The sequence below is a fragment of the Sminthopsis crassicaudata genome, chromosome 4, assembly GCF_048593235.1.
Source record: "Sminthopsis crassicaudata isolate SCR6 chromosome 4, ASM4859323v1, whole genome shotgun sequence".
Classification (NCBI taxonomy): Eukaryota; Metazoa; Chordata; class Mammalia; order Dasyuromorphia; family Dasyuridae; genus Sminthopsis; species Sminthopsis crassicaudata.
Genome location: NC_133620.1, coordinates 307,990,912 through 308,007,204, shown reverse-complemented (window position 1 = coordinate 308,007,204; position 16,293 = coordinate 307,990,912). Strand labels below are relative to the sequence as shown.

At 34.2% G+C, this 16,293-nt stretch overlaps 1 protein-coding gene across 5 annotated transcripts in view; it reads left to right on the top strand.

Annotated features, from left to right (window-relative positions):
* Positions 1-520: 520 nt before the first annotated feature.
* ARHGAP44 (Rho GTPase activating protein 44) overlaps positions 521-16,293 on the top strand; it is a 175,502-nt gene continuing 159,729 nt past the window's right edge. For all 5 annotated transcript variants that reach the window (XM_074312027.1, XM_074312026.1, XM_074312029.1 and 2 more), the window contains exon 1: positions 521-585. In XM_074312027.1, the coding sequence (XP_074168128.1) occupies positions 533-585 (53 nt within the window). In that variant the 5' untranslated portion in view covers positions 521-532. The remainder of the gene's footprint in view (positions 586-16,293) is intronic.

The following is a 16,293-nucleotide window of genomic DNA, read 5'->3' as shown; positions in this document are numbered from 1 at the left end:
CATGAAAATGGAGGAGGGCTGCAAATGAAGATGCAGCAGCGGCAACCGCAAAAGCCGCAGCCTCAGCCTCAGCAGCCGCAGGCAACCTAGCTTCTGGCCTGAAGGCTACTCTTTCCGCAGTATTACTGTTCCTTCCATCACGGTGGGGGTCATGTAACTGCGGCTGCAGCTGGCTCCCACTCTCTCTCTTCTCTCTTCTCTCTTCTCTCTTCTCTCTTCTCTTTTCTCTCTCTCTCTCTCTCTCTCTCTCTCTCTCTCTCTCTCTCTCTCTCTCTCTCTCTCTCTCTCTCTCTCTCTCTCTCTCTGTCTCTCTCTCTCTCTCTGTTTCTCTCTCTGTCTCTCTCTGTCTCTCTCTGTCTCTCTCTTTCTCTCTCTCTCTCTCTCTCTCTCTCTCTCTCTCTCTCTCTCTCTCTCTCTATATATATATATATATATATATATATATATATATATATATATATATATATATATATATATATATATATATATATATATATATATATATATATATATATATGTTACGAGCGACAAGATGAAGAAGCAGTTCAATCGGATGCGTCAACTTGCCAACCAGACCGTAGGCAGGTAAGGTCAATGCTACTCTTTCTGCCCTCCTCTAGCTCCAGGAATGCCCCCCCTCCTGCAAATCTCGTTCTTGTCCCTGGATGATGGCGTCTATTGTGGGCCCCTCCACCTTTCCCTCCTCTTTTCTTTTGATTTCATGTCCTTAAGTCCATCACCTTGATTTTGCATTCCCCAGGCTCTTTGGCTAGTAAGCCCCTCTTTGCCCCCTCTCTGGTGCTTTCATGCTATATGGTTTTGCTTACATTTACCAAAGGAACTGTGACGCACCATCTACCTTGATCCGCTATAGCCCGTCTTCCTAAAGACCCCCTTCCCCCAATCCTCCTTTGCTCTTCCAGTCATTTATCTTCCTATCCTTCTGTCTGCATAAATCTCCAGGACAGCATCTCTTGAGTACAGGTGTCTGCTTTAAATGTGGGAGTGCCAGATCGAGTAATTGAGACAGAATAATTCCTTAAGAATGCCTCTCTTGCTCAAGGTGAATGGATTTGGGAGTGGTGAAGGTTCTCTTGCATAGAGTTTAGATTTGGTCACTAAGTCCAGAAACACTAATAGGCCTACATGTATGTATTGGACAGTCCTGAACCTGCTCATTCTGCAAGTTTTGGGATCTGTTGGGGAGGGGTATTAAAGTTGTTTTTATGATATAATGTCAGATCATTTTCCTGGCACCTCATCCCAAGGATACCATAGTAGAGGAGGATGCTGATGGAATGGTGCTACTGTGAGACAAATGTGACTTTTGATAATACTTTCAAGGAGTGTGAAGGAGAATATGCAATAGTAGAGGAGCAACTTAGTGAGTAGATAAAGAAAGGGATTCTAGCAAGGTGGGAAAATAAAAGTTTAGCAAATTCTAGCTTAATAAAGCTAAAATAAGCAATAAACCTTACACAAAAACCTGCAAAAAGTGAGAAGAGGGTAGGTGAAGAGGAAAACTGTGGTAAAACTGGTAAAAATTAAACTTAGCAGAATGTGGCTGCTAAGTTGTTTTAAGAAGTATCAACATCTATTCACATTATATAATGACACTGGTAGTCTTTTTCACAGAGTATGGACACTCTTTAAGGAAAGGATTGGTAAATTAATTAATAAAGAGTTTTTATAGGAATCCTTATAGGAATCATGTATTTGTAACTAGGAAGTTATTTAGTTATAGCTGAGGTAAAGAATGTTATGAATTTAGTTAGTTTATAAGGCAATCAGGAAGCAAAATGCTTGACTGCTTCTTTGGAGATTAAACAGTAGGAAAGAGCCTTTTGATTTGTTTTTATTAAAAAACTGAACACCATTTTGAGAGGATAAATTGATCCTGACATAGAGAGTTGCTTAGTATAAGGAATTAGATAAATAGAGGACAGTCAACTCTCCACAGCAATTACTCTAAATCAAGTAGCTATATAAAGCTAGGGGCATGCTAATATGTGATATATACTATCAGTTATGTCTATTTGTGATGACAATGAAAATAAAAACTCTTCCTTCCTTTATACAGAGTAATTTGTAATGTCAAATTTCCACTAATTCTGGTATTCACATTCAAAACTTATTTGTTAATCATTTTACAATGTTCAAGTCACTGAGCATGGTAATAGGATACTGAGTGAACAAAATAACATTTGTCTTAAAGGAGCTGACATTCTACCAGGATAGGGAAACAGGGAAAATTCATTGAGAAATTAATATATCAATGGATCTGGAGTCTCATGAGTAATCAATGTGGAAATTCCTTTCAGTTGTAAAGATCACAACCTACTTATGTCTATTCATTCTGTGTGATTCTTTTCTGTACTTTCACATCCATCCTCCAAAGAGAATCCACCCGAAGTCCTGAAATATGATTTCATGGTCTCTAGACATTTTATGGTTACAGTATACAGTTTAACAGGGGCTGATCATGCTATTTCTTGTTTTTGCTATATGTCCTACCCTTTTCTTTTCTAAAAATGTATCTGATACTATATTTTAGGACACTCATTTTGTGCCATTCATCTTTGGCATTATGTTGTTGATGATTTTTAACATATCATTTTAAGTCACAATTGCTGATCTGCTTTGGAAAAGAGAATTTGATCATTGAGAGTTCCCTCTGCCAAAGAAATCCTAGATCTGCAGCAAAAGAAAATGTCTTGTGATTCTCAATCTTCATTCTTTGAAGAATATAGTATTTCTTGATTTTTAGCCATAGAATATTTCCAGAAGAATACTGATGTCCAAAAGAGTAGTGTGATTCAAGTTGTTCAAAGTTAATAATCTTCCAGGCTACTTTCATTGTCAATCTACAGCAGCAAGTTTTCAGTTTTTTGTTTTGCTTTTGTCACAATATTCTTTGCTGTGAATAACTGGAGCTTACTGCATGTTTAATTTGGCAATATTTCAGACACTTGAAAGTCACAGAAATAAAATTTACCTTCAATAAGGTTACCTTCTTGAGGTTTTTTTTTGGTAAGTTCAAAATCTGACAGGTTTTGAGGTTAGTATACATATGTATTAGGTAAGTTTTGTTTCTGTTGTCAATACTATGCTTTCTAGTATGTCCTACATTTGTAGAGCAAAATTTATGTAAAAATTATTTATGTATTCTATTTTAGCAGTAATAACTAATAAATCCAAAATGTTGCAGCACATCTAGTATGCTTCCCTTGAGAATCCCAATCTATGTGTTGTTCAGTCATAATAAATAAGTCATATTTTAAATAATAAATGTGAAGTAGAGTTATGTTGAAAACAAGGCTAAGGTTAAATTGTATTATTTGATACACAGCAAATGCTTCTATCACTCCGACTTTTACAGAGTACTATTATTTGTATGTACTACACCTTGTTTACCTATTTCTTTGCTATCACAAAAAAAGTGTTGCTATAAATAACTCATGAAATATCTCTGAGTGAGGCATACCAGAAAAAAGGATAATAATACAATATTTATAAAATCTGTTCCATGAGAATTAGAAAAGGGAGCATAAACAATAAAAATTCTGTGAGAATCATACAAAGCCTAAAGTGGAAAACATGAACATATAATATTCAAATCCAAAACTGAATGTTAAAAGTAGATAAGTAAGAAAGAGAATCAATAAAGCAAATAAGATAAATATTTCTTAGGAAAAAGAAAAAGAAAAAAATACTGAGAAAAGAATTTGCAGGAGAGAAAAGGAAGAAGGAAACTGAACTAATCATTCAATTGAAAGGGCAGAAAAAGGAAGGGAAGAATTTGATATATAAAAGAAAGAAAAGGAAATCAATAAGTAAAACTCCAAAGATAGGGAAAACATTGAAAAATGGAAACAAGGAAAAGGAAGAGAATCTTATGGGATGAATGTTGCAGGAGTATTAATTAAATAAAACAGTGATAGAGAGAAGATACTGTTTTGTAAGAAAGGAAACAAAAAAATAATTATAAATATCAGATGCAAATGGTGGAAATAAGAAAATGAATTCTAATAATTTTAAATGTGAATAGATAAAATAATTCCATAAAACAAAAGATAATGCCCGGTTAGATGAGAAAACAAAATTCTATAGTCTGTTATTTACAAGAATCAGATCTAGAGATCAAAGACATACTAAAAATAATATTGAAACATTCAAGCAAAGATTTTAATTTTTTCAAATATTTCTTTCTTAAGATAAATTTTTATCGATTTCATTTTAAACAGTACATAGGTTCCCTTATATTTCCTAAATCAGACCTTTTTTTAAAAAAAGGAAAGAAGAGGGAAAGTTTATTAACATATCACAGATGTGAAAAAGTTAAAAATATACCACATTTGTGGAACTCTCACTTTGGAAAAGAGATAAGGATGCTTTTTCTTTTGGAATCTAATTTATTAATTGCAATTTTTCAACGTTCACTTTTTTCTTTTGTGATCCTTCCATTATTGTCTTTATTGTATTATTTTCTTGTCTCTGCTTACTTCGTTTTTCACTGCTTCATGTAACCTTATCATAATTCTTTGTATTCGTCATTTTTCATTCCCTATCAAACAGTACTATTCTGTTACATTTACATACTACAATTTGTTTAGCTATTCCTAATTTCTATGCTGTCATAAAAAGCAGTGCTATAATTATTTGGAGAACTTTTTATCTTTTATTGTTTCTGGAAATATGTTATCCAGGCTCTTTTAGGGGAACTGTTTGTTAGGTAGTTCAGTGGTTCTTAAATCATCTCTCCTTGATTTGTTTCCAGATCAATTTTTAAAGTGAAATGCCTTACATGTTTTTATCCGGTTAACTTTGTTGTTAATATTCCTTTGACATAATATCTTTGAGTCATTGATTTCTATTGGGTCCATTCTAATATTTAAGGAACTTGTTGCTTGGATAAGGTTCTGTATTTCTTGTGACATGCTATTTATTCCTTTTCTAATTCATTCTTTCATAGCTCTGATGTCTTTTAAGATTTTCCACTATCATTTCAATTTCACTTATTTAAAAATTATTTTTTAAAAACTCTTACTTAGGATCTCTAGTTGAAATTATACTCAGTTTGTATTTTTCTTTGAAGCTTTATATGTAGATGTTTTGCAGTCATTTTCTTCTTCTCAGGTGATATCTGGAACATCCTTTTACCACAATTTTGGGTGATTTTTTGTTTGTTTGTTTTGTTTCCTTTTTCTTCTAGCCTATTTCTTGACTTACGACTTTATTTTAAGATCAAGTTGTGTCAACTTCTGGAGGGAATGTCTGAGTTTTTATCTTCTTAGGTCCTGCTACTATGTTTATGGGTACTGAGTCTTAAGTTATTTCAGGATTTCAGGGACAGCTCACTGTTGCAAGCTTTCAGTGCTCTGAAAATAGTCAGTGTATTCATTTTCTGAATTAGCCTTGCTATCTCCCTTCCCTGTCTGAACTCTACAAGCTACTTTGCATGATTTGGGTCTATGCAACACTTGTGGACTTGCTGCATCTGATTGGAGTTCTTGTAGATGGTACTAGACTCAATCATTATTAGCCAACTAGAAAAGTCTGCAGATTCAGAGTAACACAATAGCAGTTTCCCTTTTGGTCTAAGAATCCCTTCACTCGTTATTCTGTGGTAAGCAATTGGTTGCAAGTTGGAACCATAAAATGTGGAAGCAATGAAAGCAACAACAGCAGATAAAGTTTTTAATAAAAACTTTTTAAAGATATATCTTTGCTACTCACAAAGAAGATAGAACAATTGCATACTAGGGCAATCTCGGTGTGCTTCTTTTATGTCTATAGTGAGCAACTTCCTCTACTCAAATATTCAGAGCCCCTCAGGACTCACTTATGTAATTTATAAAGAACCCACAGGACCCCAATGGGAGATGGCTCAGTTATCAATAAAGAACAATAAAGTGATGTATTAAGAAAAGTTGTATGTGTTCGGATTCACTCCTATAAATGATGCTCTCAGACTCAATTGAAAACGAAAGTAAGGTTTTAATCAAATAGGACAAGGTATAGATAGTTTAGATTTGCATAAAAAAATAGAAATAAGAACAATTAACAATAAGATAATTACAGCAGATAGAGGAAGAGAATACATCACCAATTCAAGGGAACCTCAAAAACTCAAATGGCTGGGATCCCCATTTCAGCCTCAATCAACTTGAATTGTGTAAAGATTTTCCCGGGTGAAGCTCAACTATGGTTTACAACTTGGGGGGTTTTATATGTTTTCAGACAAAGAAGGCTCCCAGACAAAACTTATCTATATATTCATGTTGATTCATTCCAAACCCTTGAAGCTTGACAAGTTTCCTTATCAATTGCATATGCACAGGGAGGAAGCCACCCAGCCCTAAGCATAAGCATTTCCAAGAATGACTAGTTCCTGGTATCTATTGTCAAGTACATACAGAGTTTATGGAACGGTCAAGTTCCTATAATTTAGAAGCTCAGGCCTGTTAGATTTGAGTGGGCTTATAAACCTAATATGAAATCTTAATTTCTTATTCAAGTGAGAATATTTAATATTGTCTAATAAGAAATGAGGAGTGAGGGCATGAATTAGGAAATTTCACCCTATTGGTCCTATTACGGCAAGAAATTGATGTAGAATGAATGTCCGATTTCTATATTTATTAGCATTGAGATATATCATAACAATCAAACCAGTTCTTAGCAGCTCACTCTACTGCTGACATCAGAGACACACCTCTGAACTTGTTCCTGAATCAGTATATAGTCCATAGCCGGTGACCACTTCTAATCCTGGATCATATATGGGTTTTCTTCTCAGTTCATAAAGGATCTGTGAACCAGCATTGGTTAGTGAAGGACCGAACAATCTTCTGGAATTTTTTCCTGCATACTGTAGAAGTTTAAGTCCCACTCTGTTTGTAAACCGCTTTTGCCATGTGGCATGGCTTTGGTCCTATTTAAGTCCCTACACTAAAATGTAGATGATTTCTAGCTAGATTGTTTCCCAGGGGATGGAATAAAAAAAAAGTGATTGTAATTTTTTTACCTTGGAGATACCAATTAGTATGTAGCCTAGTGCATTTTCGAGATCTATCTGGAGGAGTTGAATGAGAGCTTGACTATACTTCTTTCTGCTTACCCACCATCTTGGATTATATTATAAGTGTTTTGTGGCTTTTGCATTGATTACATGGTTGTAGTCATTTTTTTATCTTGTTTGCTTAACTCTTCACACTTAATTCTGCAACAGACTGCATAAAACCTTCCAATCTTCTCTGTTTTGATCATTTCTTATTGCAAAATTATATTCCATTACATGGATGTAATCACAATTTTAAAAAGCCATTTCCCAATCATTGCATGCCTACTTTATACCATTTCTTAACTAACACAAAATGTGCTGCTATATAATTTTTAGTAGATTTTCTTCTTATCAATGAACTTCTTGGGATTTAAACCTAGTGGTAGAATCTTGGGGTCAAAGATATAGATTTTTCATCATTATATTTATACAATTCCATTTGTTTTCTATAATGATATATTATACCAATAAATTACTAGAGTACATATCTTCCTGCTACTCTTCCAACCCTGATTACTCCCATCTTTTGTCATCTTCTTTGTTCTTGATCTATTCTTTATTTAGAATTTTAAGTCTCCATTTGGTTGTGTGTCTTTCATTTGTGTTTCTAAACTGATTGCAATTTTTAATGTGTTATATGGTCTTGTTAAAGTATGTGTTTACTGTGTCTGCATTTTAAGCCTTGCATTATGTCTAAACCATAATACATGGTTAATTTCTGTAAAATTATAGTTCTAATAAGTATATTCTTTGTCTCATTTAGAAAATACCATGTCTTTTATCTTTCCAGTAATTTGTTCAATTTGATCTTTTCCCTTTTGTTCAATTTTCTATTATAGTTGTCTATAACTAAGAGAGGAATGTTAAAATTTCTTGCTTTCGTTGTATTACTATTTATTTTTTTCTTTTAATTTTATTTCCTTTATGAATTTAGATGCTAAGATGGATTTGGATCATGTAAATTGATATTGATGTTAGTTTACTATGACTCCTTTCAACATTATGTAGTTTCTTTGTTTATCCCTTTTTGTGTTGTGAATTTTTGTTTTTGTTTTTTATGATAGCATAATTTTAATGTCTATTACTATATAGGAAGTTTTTTCTAATTGTTCATTTTTATGCCATGTATGCCTTTATTTTTATGTAGTTTTTTTCCTTTCCCTAGTTTTGTTTATTAGTTCCTTTTTATTTTTCCTTTAATCTAATTTTCCCTTCTTTTTTCCCTTGTTAAATATTGTTTTTCAGTCATTTATCAGTATTGTCTTATTCTTCCTGATCTTATTTGAGGTTTTCTTGGAAAAAAGACCCTTGAATAGTTTGCCATTTCCTTTTTCAGCTCATTTTAGAGATAGAGAAACTGAAACAGAGTTAAGTAACTTGCCTAGGGTCACACAGCTAATAAATGTCTCAGGCTAGATTTGAACTCACAAAGATGAGTCTTCCTGACATCAAGTCCAACACTGTTCACTGTGCCACCTAGCTACCATATTAATTTCCTATTTATAAATTAAGTAAAATTCCTCTTCCCCTTCCATTTAATTTTTGTTCATTTTTAAATTCCATTTTGTGGATCCTTTTCTGAAATGATCATGAGGTTTCATGAGCCAATGAATTTCACTTTTATTTCCTTATATTCATTGAGAAAAAAAATTTCATAATGATCTCGATCATTATTTTCTCCTTGTTCTCTTTGGTTGTTGTACTTTACCTTTTTTTGTATATCTGTTGTCTTAGAGAATTTGAAAAGCAAATAATTTCTCCAATCTGGTTTTCTAGAAATCCTTTGAAATTTTCCAGGTTAGGTTAAATTTGGTTGCATTTTGAACTCCTTTGTACTTCAGATCACATTATTCAATCTCTTTCTGTGATTTCTAGTGTGTGTGTTAATCTTGGATTTTAAATTTTGTTTCCTTTATACTTGAGGGTTGTTTAAATAATCGCTTTTTATTTTCAAAATACATGCAAAAATATTTTTTCAAAATTCACCCTTAAAATTCCACACCCTTGTGTTCCAAATATTTTCTCCTTCCATTTTACCCACTTCCTTCCCTAGAGAGTAAGTAATCCAATATATGTTAAACTTGTGCAATTCTTTTTTGAATTGATTTTATAATTATAACATTTTTGACAGTACATATGCATGGGTAATTTTTGACAACATTATCCCTTGCACTCACTTCTATTCCAAATTTTCCCCTCCTTCCCTCCACCCCCTCCTCTAGAGGGCAGGCAGTCCCATACATGTTAAATATGTTATACTGTATCCTAAATACAATATATGTGTGCAGAACTGATTATTTTGTTGCACAGGAAGAATTGGATTCAGAAGGTAAAAATAATCACTCAGCATCAGTGATCATTGATCAATTGGATCTGAGTTAGATCTTCTCTTTTTTTTTTTTTTTTTATATTCATTTTTCCAAATTATCCCCTCCCTCCCTCCACTCCCTCCCCCTGATGACAGGTAATCCCATACATTTTACATGTGTTACAATATAACCTAGATACAATATATGTGTGTAAATACCATTTTCTTGTTGCACATTAATTATTAGCTTCCGAAGGTATAAGTAACCTGGGTAGATAGACAGTAGTGCTAACAATTTACATTCACTTCCCGGTGTTCCTTCTCTGGGTGTAGTTATTTCTGTCCATCATTGATCAACTGGAAGTGAGTTGGATCTTCTTTATGTTGAAGATTTCCACTTCCATCAGAATACATCCTCATACAGTATTGTTATTGAAGTGTATAATGATCTCCTGGTTCTGCTCATTTCTCATGTAAGTCTCTCCAAGCCTCTCTGTATTCATCCTGCTGGTCATTTCTTACAGAACAATAATATTCTATAACATTAATATGCCATAATTTACCCAACCATTCTTCAATTGATGGGCATCCATTCATTTTCCAGTTTCTAGCCACTATAAAAAGGGCTGTCACAAACATTTTGGCACATATTGGTCCCTTTCCCTTCTTTAATATTTCTTTATGGTATAAGCCCAGTAGTAGCACTGCTGAATCAAAGGGTATGCACAGTTTGATAACGTTTTGGGCATAATTCCAGATTGTTCTCCAGAATGGTTGGATTCTTTCACAACTCCACAACAATGCATCAATGTCCCAGTTTTCCCACAGCCCCTCCAACATTCATCATTATTTGTTCCTGTCATCTTAGCCAATCTGACAGGTGTGTAGTGGTATCTCAGAGTTCTCTTAATTTGCATTTCTCTGATCAGTAGTGATTTGGAACACTCTTTCATATGAGTGGAAAAAAGTTTCAATTTCATCATCTGAAAATTGTCTGTTCATATCCTTTGACCATTTATCAATTGGAGAATGGCTTGATTTCTTATAAATTAGAATCAATTCTCTGTATACTTTGGAGATGAGGCCTTCATCAGAATCTTTAACTGTAAAAATGTTTTCCCAATGTGTTACTTCCCTTCTAATCTTGTTTGCATTAGTTTTATTTGTACAAAAGCTTTTTAATTTGATGTAATCAAAATTTTCTATTTTGTGATCAATAATGATCTCTAATTCTCCTTTGGTCACAAATTACTTCCTCCTCCACAACTCTGAGAGGAAAGCTATCCTATGTTCCTCTCATTTATTTATATTCTCATTCTTTATGCCTAAATCATGGACCCATTTTGATCTTATCTTAGTATGTGGTGTTAAGTGTGGGTCCGTGGCTAATTTGTCCATACTAATTTCCAGTTTTCCCAGCAGCTTTTGTCAAATAATGAATTCTTAATCCAAAAGTTGGGATCTTTGGGTTTGTCAAACATTGGATTGCTACAGTTGTTCACTATTTTGTCCTGTGAACCTAACCCATTCCACTGATCAACTAGTCTATTTCTTAGCCAGTACCAAATGATTTTGGTGACTGCTGCTTTATAATATAGTTTTAGATCAGGTACAGCTAGGCCACCTTCATCTGATTTTTTTTTTCATTAATTCCCTTGAAATTCTAGATCTTTTGTTCTTCCATATGAATTTTGTTACTTTTTCTAGGTCATTAAAATAGTTTCTTGGGAGTCTGATTGGTATAGCACTAAATAAATAATTTAAGGAATATTGTCATCTTGATGATATTTGCTCGGCCTATCGAATAGCACTTAATGTCTTTCCAGTTATTTAAATCTGACTTTATTTTTGTGGCAAGTGTTTTGTAATTTTGCTCATATAATTCCTGACTTTCCTTTAGTAGATAGAGTCCCAAATATTTAATGCTATCAACAAATATTTTGAATGGAATTTCTATTTGTATCTCTTGAGGTTGGATTTTGTTGGTAATGTATAAAAATGCTGAGGATTTAGGTGGATTTATTTTGTATCTTGCAACTTTGCTAAAGTAATGAATTATTTCTAATAGCTTTTTAGTGGAATCTCTGGGGTTCTCTAAGTATACTATCATATCATCTGTAAAAGTGGTAATTTGGTTTCCCCATTACCTACTCTAATTCCTTTAATCTTTTTCTCGACTCTTATTGTTGAGGCTAGCATTTCTAATACAATATTGAATAGTAATGGTGATAATGGGCAACCTTGTTTCACTCCTGATTTTACTGGGAAAGGTTCCAGTTTATCCTCATTACATATGATGCTTACTGATAGTTTTAAATATATGCTCCTGATTATTTTAAGGAATAGTCCATTTATTCCTATACTCTCAAGTGTTTTTAGTAGGAATAGATGTTGGATTTTATCAAATGCTTTTTCTGCATCTATTTAGATGACCATTTGGTTTTTGATATAATTGATTATGCTATTAGTTTTCCTAATATTGAACCAGCCCTGCATTTCTGATATAAATCCCACTTAGTCATAGTGTATTATCCTGGGGATGATTTTCTGCAATCTTTTTGCTAATATTTTATTTAAGATTTTAGCATCAATATTCATTAGGGAGATTGGTCTATAATTTTCTTTCTCAGTTTTCAACCTACCTGATTTAGGTATCAGTACCATGCCTGTATTATAAAAGGAGTTTCGTAAGACTCCTTCATTCCCTATTTTCCAAATAGTGTATATAACATTGGGGCTAATTGTTCTTTAAATGTTTGGTAGAATTCACATGTAAATCCATCTGGTACTGGGAATTTTTTCTTAGGGAGTTGGTTAATAGCTTGTTCTATTTCTTTTTCTAAAATGGGACTATTTAGACTATTTATTTCTTCTGTTAATCTTGGCAAGCTATATCTTTGAAGGTATTCTTCCATTTCATTATCGAATTTATTGGCATAAATTTGGGCAAAATAACTCCTAATTATTGTTGTAATTTCCTCTTCATTAGTGGCAAGTTTTCCCTTTTTATTTTTAAGACTAACATTTTGATTTTCCTCTTTCCTTTTTTCAATCAGATTTACTAAGGGTTTGTCTGTTTTGTTGGTTTTTTCATACAACCAACTCTTAGTTTTATTAATTATTTCCCTAGTTTATTTACTTTCAATTTTATTAATCTCTCCTTTTATTTTTAGAATTTCAAGTTTCATGTTTGTCTGGGGTTTTTTAATTTGTTCTTTTTCTAGCATTTTTAGTTGTAAGCCCAATTCATTGAACTTCTCTTTTTCTATTTTATGCAAGTAAGTCCTCTAGGGACATAAAATTTCCCCTTATTACTGCTTTGGCTGTATCCCACACATATTTTGGTATAATGTCCCATTATTGTCATTTTCTTGGGTGAAGTTGTTAATTATGTCTATGACTTTTTACCCAATCATTCTTTAGTTAGTTTCCAATTATTTTATGGTCTATTTTCCTCTGGCTTTTTATTGAATGTAATTTTCATTGCATCATGGTCTAAAAAGGATGCATTTACTATTTCTGCCTTACTGAATTTGAGTTTGAGGTTTTTATGTCCTAATCTATGGTCAATTTTTGTATAGGTTCCATGAACTGCTGAGAAGAATATATACTCCTTTCTGTCTCCATTTAGTTTTCTCCAAAGATCTATCATATCAAACTTTTCTAGTATTCTATTTACCTCTTTGACTTTTTTCTTATTTATTTTGTGGTTTGATTTATCTAATTCTGAGAGTGCAAGGTTGAGATCTCCCACTATTATAGTTTTGCTGTCTATTTCTTCTTGCAGTTCTCTTAATTTCTCTTTTAAGAATTTAGATGCTGCACCAATTGGTGTGTGTATAATATTGGTACTGCTTCATTATCTATGCTACCCTTTAGCAAGATATAGTGCCCTTCCTTATCTCTTTTAATTAGATCACTTTTTGTTTTTTCTTGAGATAAGGATGGCTACCCCTACTTTTTTGGCTTCACCTGAAGCATAATAGATTCTGCTCCAACCTTTTACCTTCATTCTGTATGTATCAACCTGTTTCGGGTGTGTTTCCTGTAAACAACATATTGTAGGATTCTGGCTTTTAATCCAGTGTACTATCTGCCTCCACTTTATGGGGGAGTTTATCCCATTCACATTTATGGTTAAAATTACTAATTTTGTATCACTATTAACCTCTGTTTATCAGTTGTATCACTATTAACCTCTGCTTATGCTTTTCTCCTTTCCTTCCCCTTTATCCCCCTTCCCAGTATTAAACCTGTGAGCATCACTTGCTTCTCACAGCCCTCCCTTTTTAGTATCCCTCCCCCACCTTGAGTTCTTCTCTCTATTTTACCCCTTTTTCTCACAATTTCTGTATTCCCTTCCCTTTAGCTTACTCCTTCCCTCCTACTTTTCAATGGAGTGGAAGTTTTACCATAAATCGAATATATCTATATTTTTCTCTTTAAGCCAATTCTAATGAGAATATGATATGCACTATATTCATTCCCCTCCATTCTTTCTCTCAGATATAATGGGTTACCTTTGCCTCTTCATGAGATGTGGTGCCACCACTTTACCTTTTTTTTCTGATATAATTTCCACCTCTAGTTTCTAGAACAAATTATACATGTGTTCTTTATATATCTTCATGACAGAAATATAGTTCTCAAGATTTCTTTTTACCTTTTTAGAAATCTCTTGAGTTCTGTATTTTGAGATCAAACTTTTTGTTTAGATCTGGTTTTTTCATCAATTTATTTTGTTGAATGTCCATCTTCTTCCCTGGAAAAAGATGCTCATTTTTGCTGGATAAGCTATGCTTGGCTGCACACCAAGTTCTTTAAGCCTTTTGGAATATCATGTTCCAGGCCGTTTGCTTCTTTAATGTGGATGCTGCTAGACCCTAGGTAACCCTTATTGTGGCTCCTCCATATCTGAGTTGATTTTTTCTAGTAGCGTGCAGTATTTTTTCATTCATCTGATGGTTCTTGAACTTGGCCACTATATTTCTTGGCATTTTGATTTTAGGGTCTCTTTCAGTAGGTGATAGATGAATTCTTTTAATGTCTATTTTACCCTCTGTTTCTAAAACATCTGGGCAGTTCTCTTTAATAATTTCCTGGAAATAGTGTCCATGTTCTTTTTGTCATCATATTTTTCAGGGAGTCCAATAATTCTCAGATTGTCTCTCCTGGATCTATTTTCCAAGTCTGTTGTCTTCCCAAGAAGGTACTTGACATTTTTTTTCCATTTTTTCATTTTTTAGTTTTGCTTGACTGATTCTTGGTGTCTCCTCAAGTCATTCAATTTTATTTGTTTGATTCTGATTTTCAATAATGTATTTTCTTCACAAACTTTTTTTATATCTTTTTCTAATTGTCCAAGTGAGGTTTTTAAGTGAGTTGATTTGTTCTATGGAATTTTTTTCCATTTCGCCAAAATTTTTTAGAGAATTATTTTCTCTTTCCAACTCACTAATTTTGTTTTTCAAGGATTTGATTTCTTTATCTACTCCATCTTTAAATAAGTGGGATGACTTCTCCAGGCTCTTTCCAACAAGCTTCCCATTCCTTTTCCCATTTTACTTCCAGCTCTCTTGTGAGGGCCTTTTTGATTTCTTCTATGATATTTTTGTGTACTGAGGAGCAGATCATATCCGCCTTTGGGGATTCATCTGGAGACAACCTATTTTTAGTCTCCCAGAGTTTAAAGTCTGCTCTCTATCCATATAGAAGCTATCAATGGTTTGAGTCCTTTCAAATTTTTTGCTCAATTTGTCAGAGCAGAATCAAAGAAAACAACCTGACAAGAAAAACAAATAGTCTGCTTTTTTGTTGGGGGAGGGGAGGTTGGATGGTGTTAACAGGCTTCCTCTACAGAGGCTTCCTGTACAGACAGCAGGGGGCAGCAGTGAGGCACTAGCAGGACAGCAATGATTGCGCTGGGTCTGCACTCTGAGACCCTGAGGCTCTAATAACAAGCTGAGACACTCTGGGTGGGGGTGGCCAGGTCCCAAGAGATACTAGCTTTTCGGGGTTATAGTCTTTAACTTTTGTGTTTACAGCTTCTTTGCTGATCCTGGCTTGCTGCCAAGACAGAATATTCACGCTGGGGTAAAGGTCGTTCCCAGAAACGGCAAAGATTGCACCCCTCTCTGACATCAGTCACACATATGCCTTCTTCAGCAACCAAGAGATAGTCCAAAACCAATCTATTGTCCATTGCTTCACGTGTTAGGGAATCCAATGTTCCCCACAAGTTTTTGAAGTCCCACATCAGCCTTTTTATATGTTAGGGAATCCAATGATCCCTACAGGTTTTGAAGTCCTGCAACAGTCTTATGATGCCTCAGAGAATCCAATGATTCTTGAGGACTTTCAGTCCTACAATAGTCTTATGATGTCTCAGAGAATCCAATGATTCCTGAGGATTTTCAAGTCCAACAGTTTTTGATGTCCATGGGTCAAACGCCATAACTGCCAGGTTCTTTCAGTGATGGACACAGTCAGCAATGGAACCACCCGATGTTTCTTGGGTCTTCTCCTTCGTTTCAAGGGTCTGCTCCATCTCTCTCTGATGGACAAGGCGAATATGGCTCGTTGGCACCCATCTGATTCCTTCTCCATCTGTGGAGATACAAGCAAACCATCTCCCCCAAACAGTTAACCTATCTAGGCCCTTCCATTCACCACTTTCTGGGTCTCTCCACATCACCTGGCGATTATCTAAAGACAGTGGAGCTGCTCGCACTGGACACTGCCCTTCTGGTGGGTTACAAAACCTGTCTGCTGGAGCCAGTGCATCTTTGTCAAAAATTTAAAAATTAATGGTATAGAGAACTAAATTTAGAAGTTCTCTAGGGTTACCCATGGCTCCCCCTTTCTTTTGTTTTTGGAGGAGTGTCTTAATATCTCTGTTTCTTTTCTCTACTATTGCCTGCCC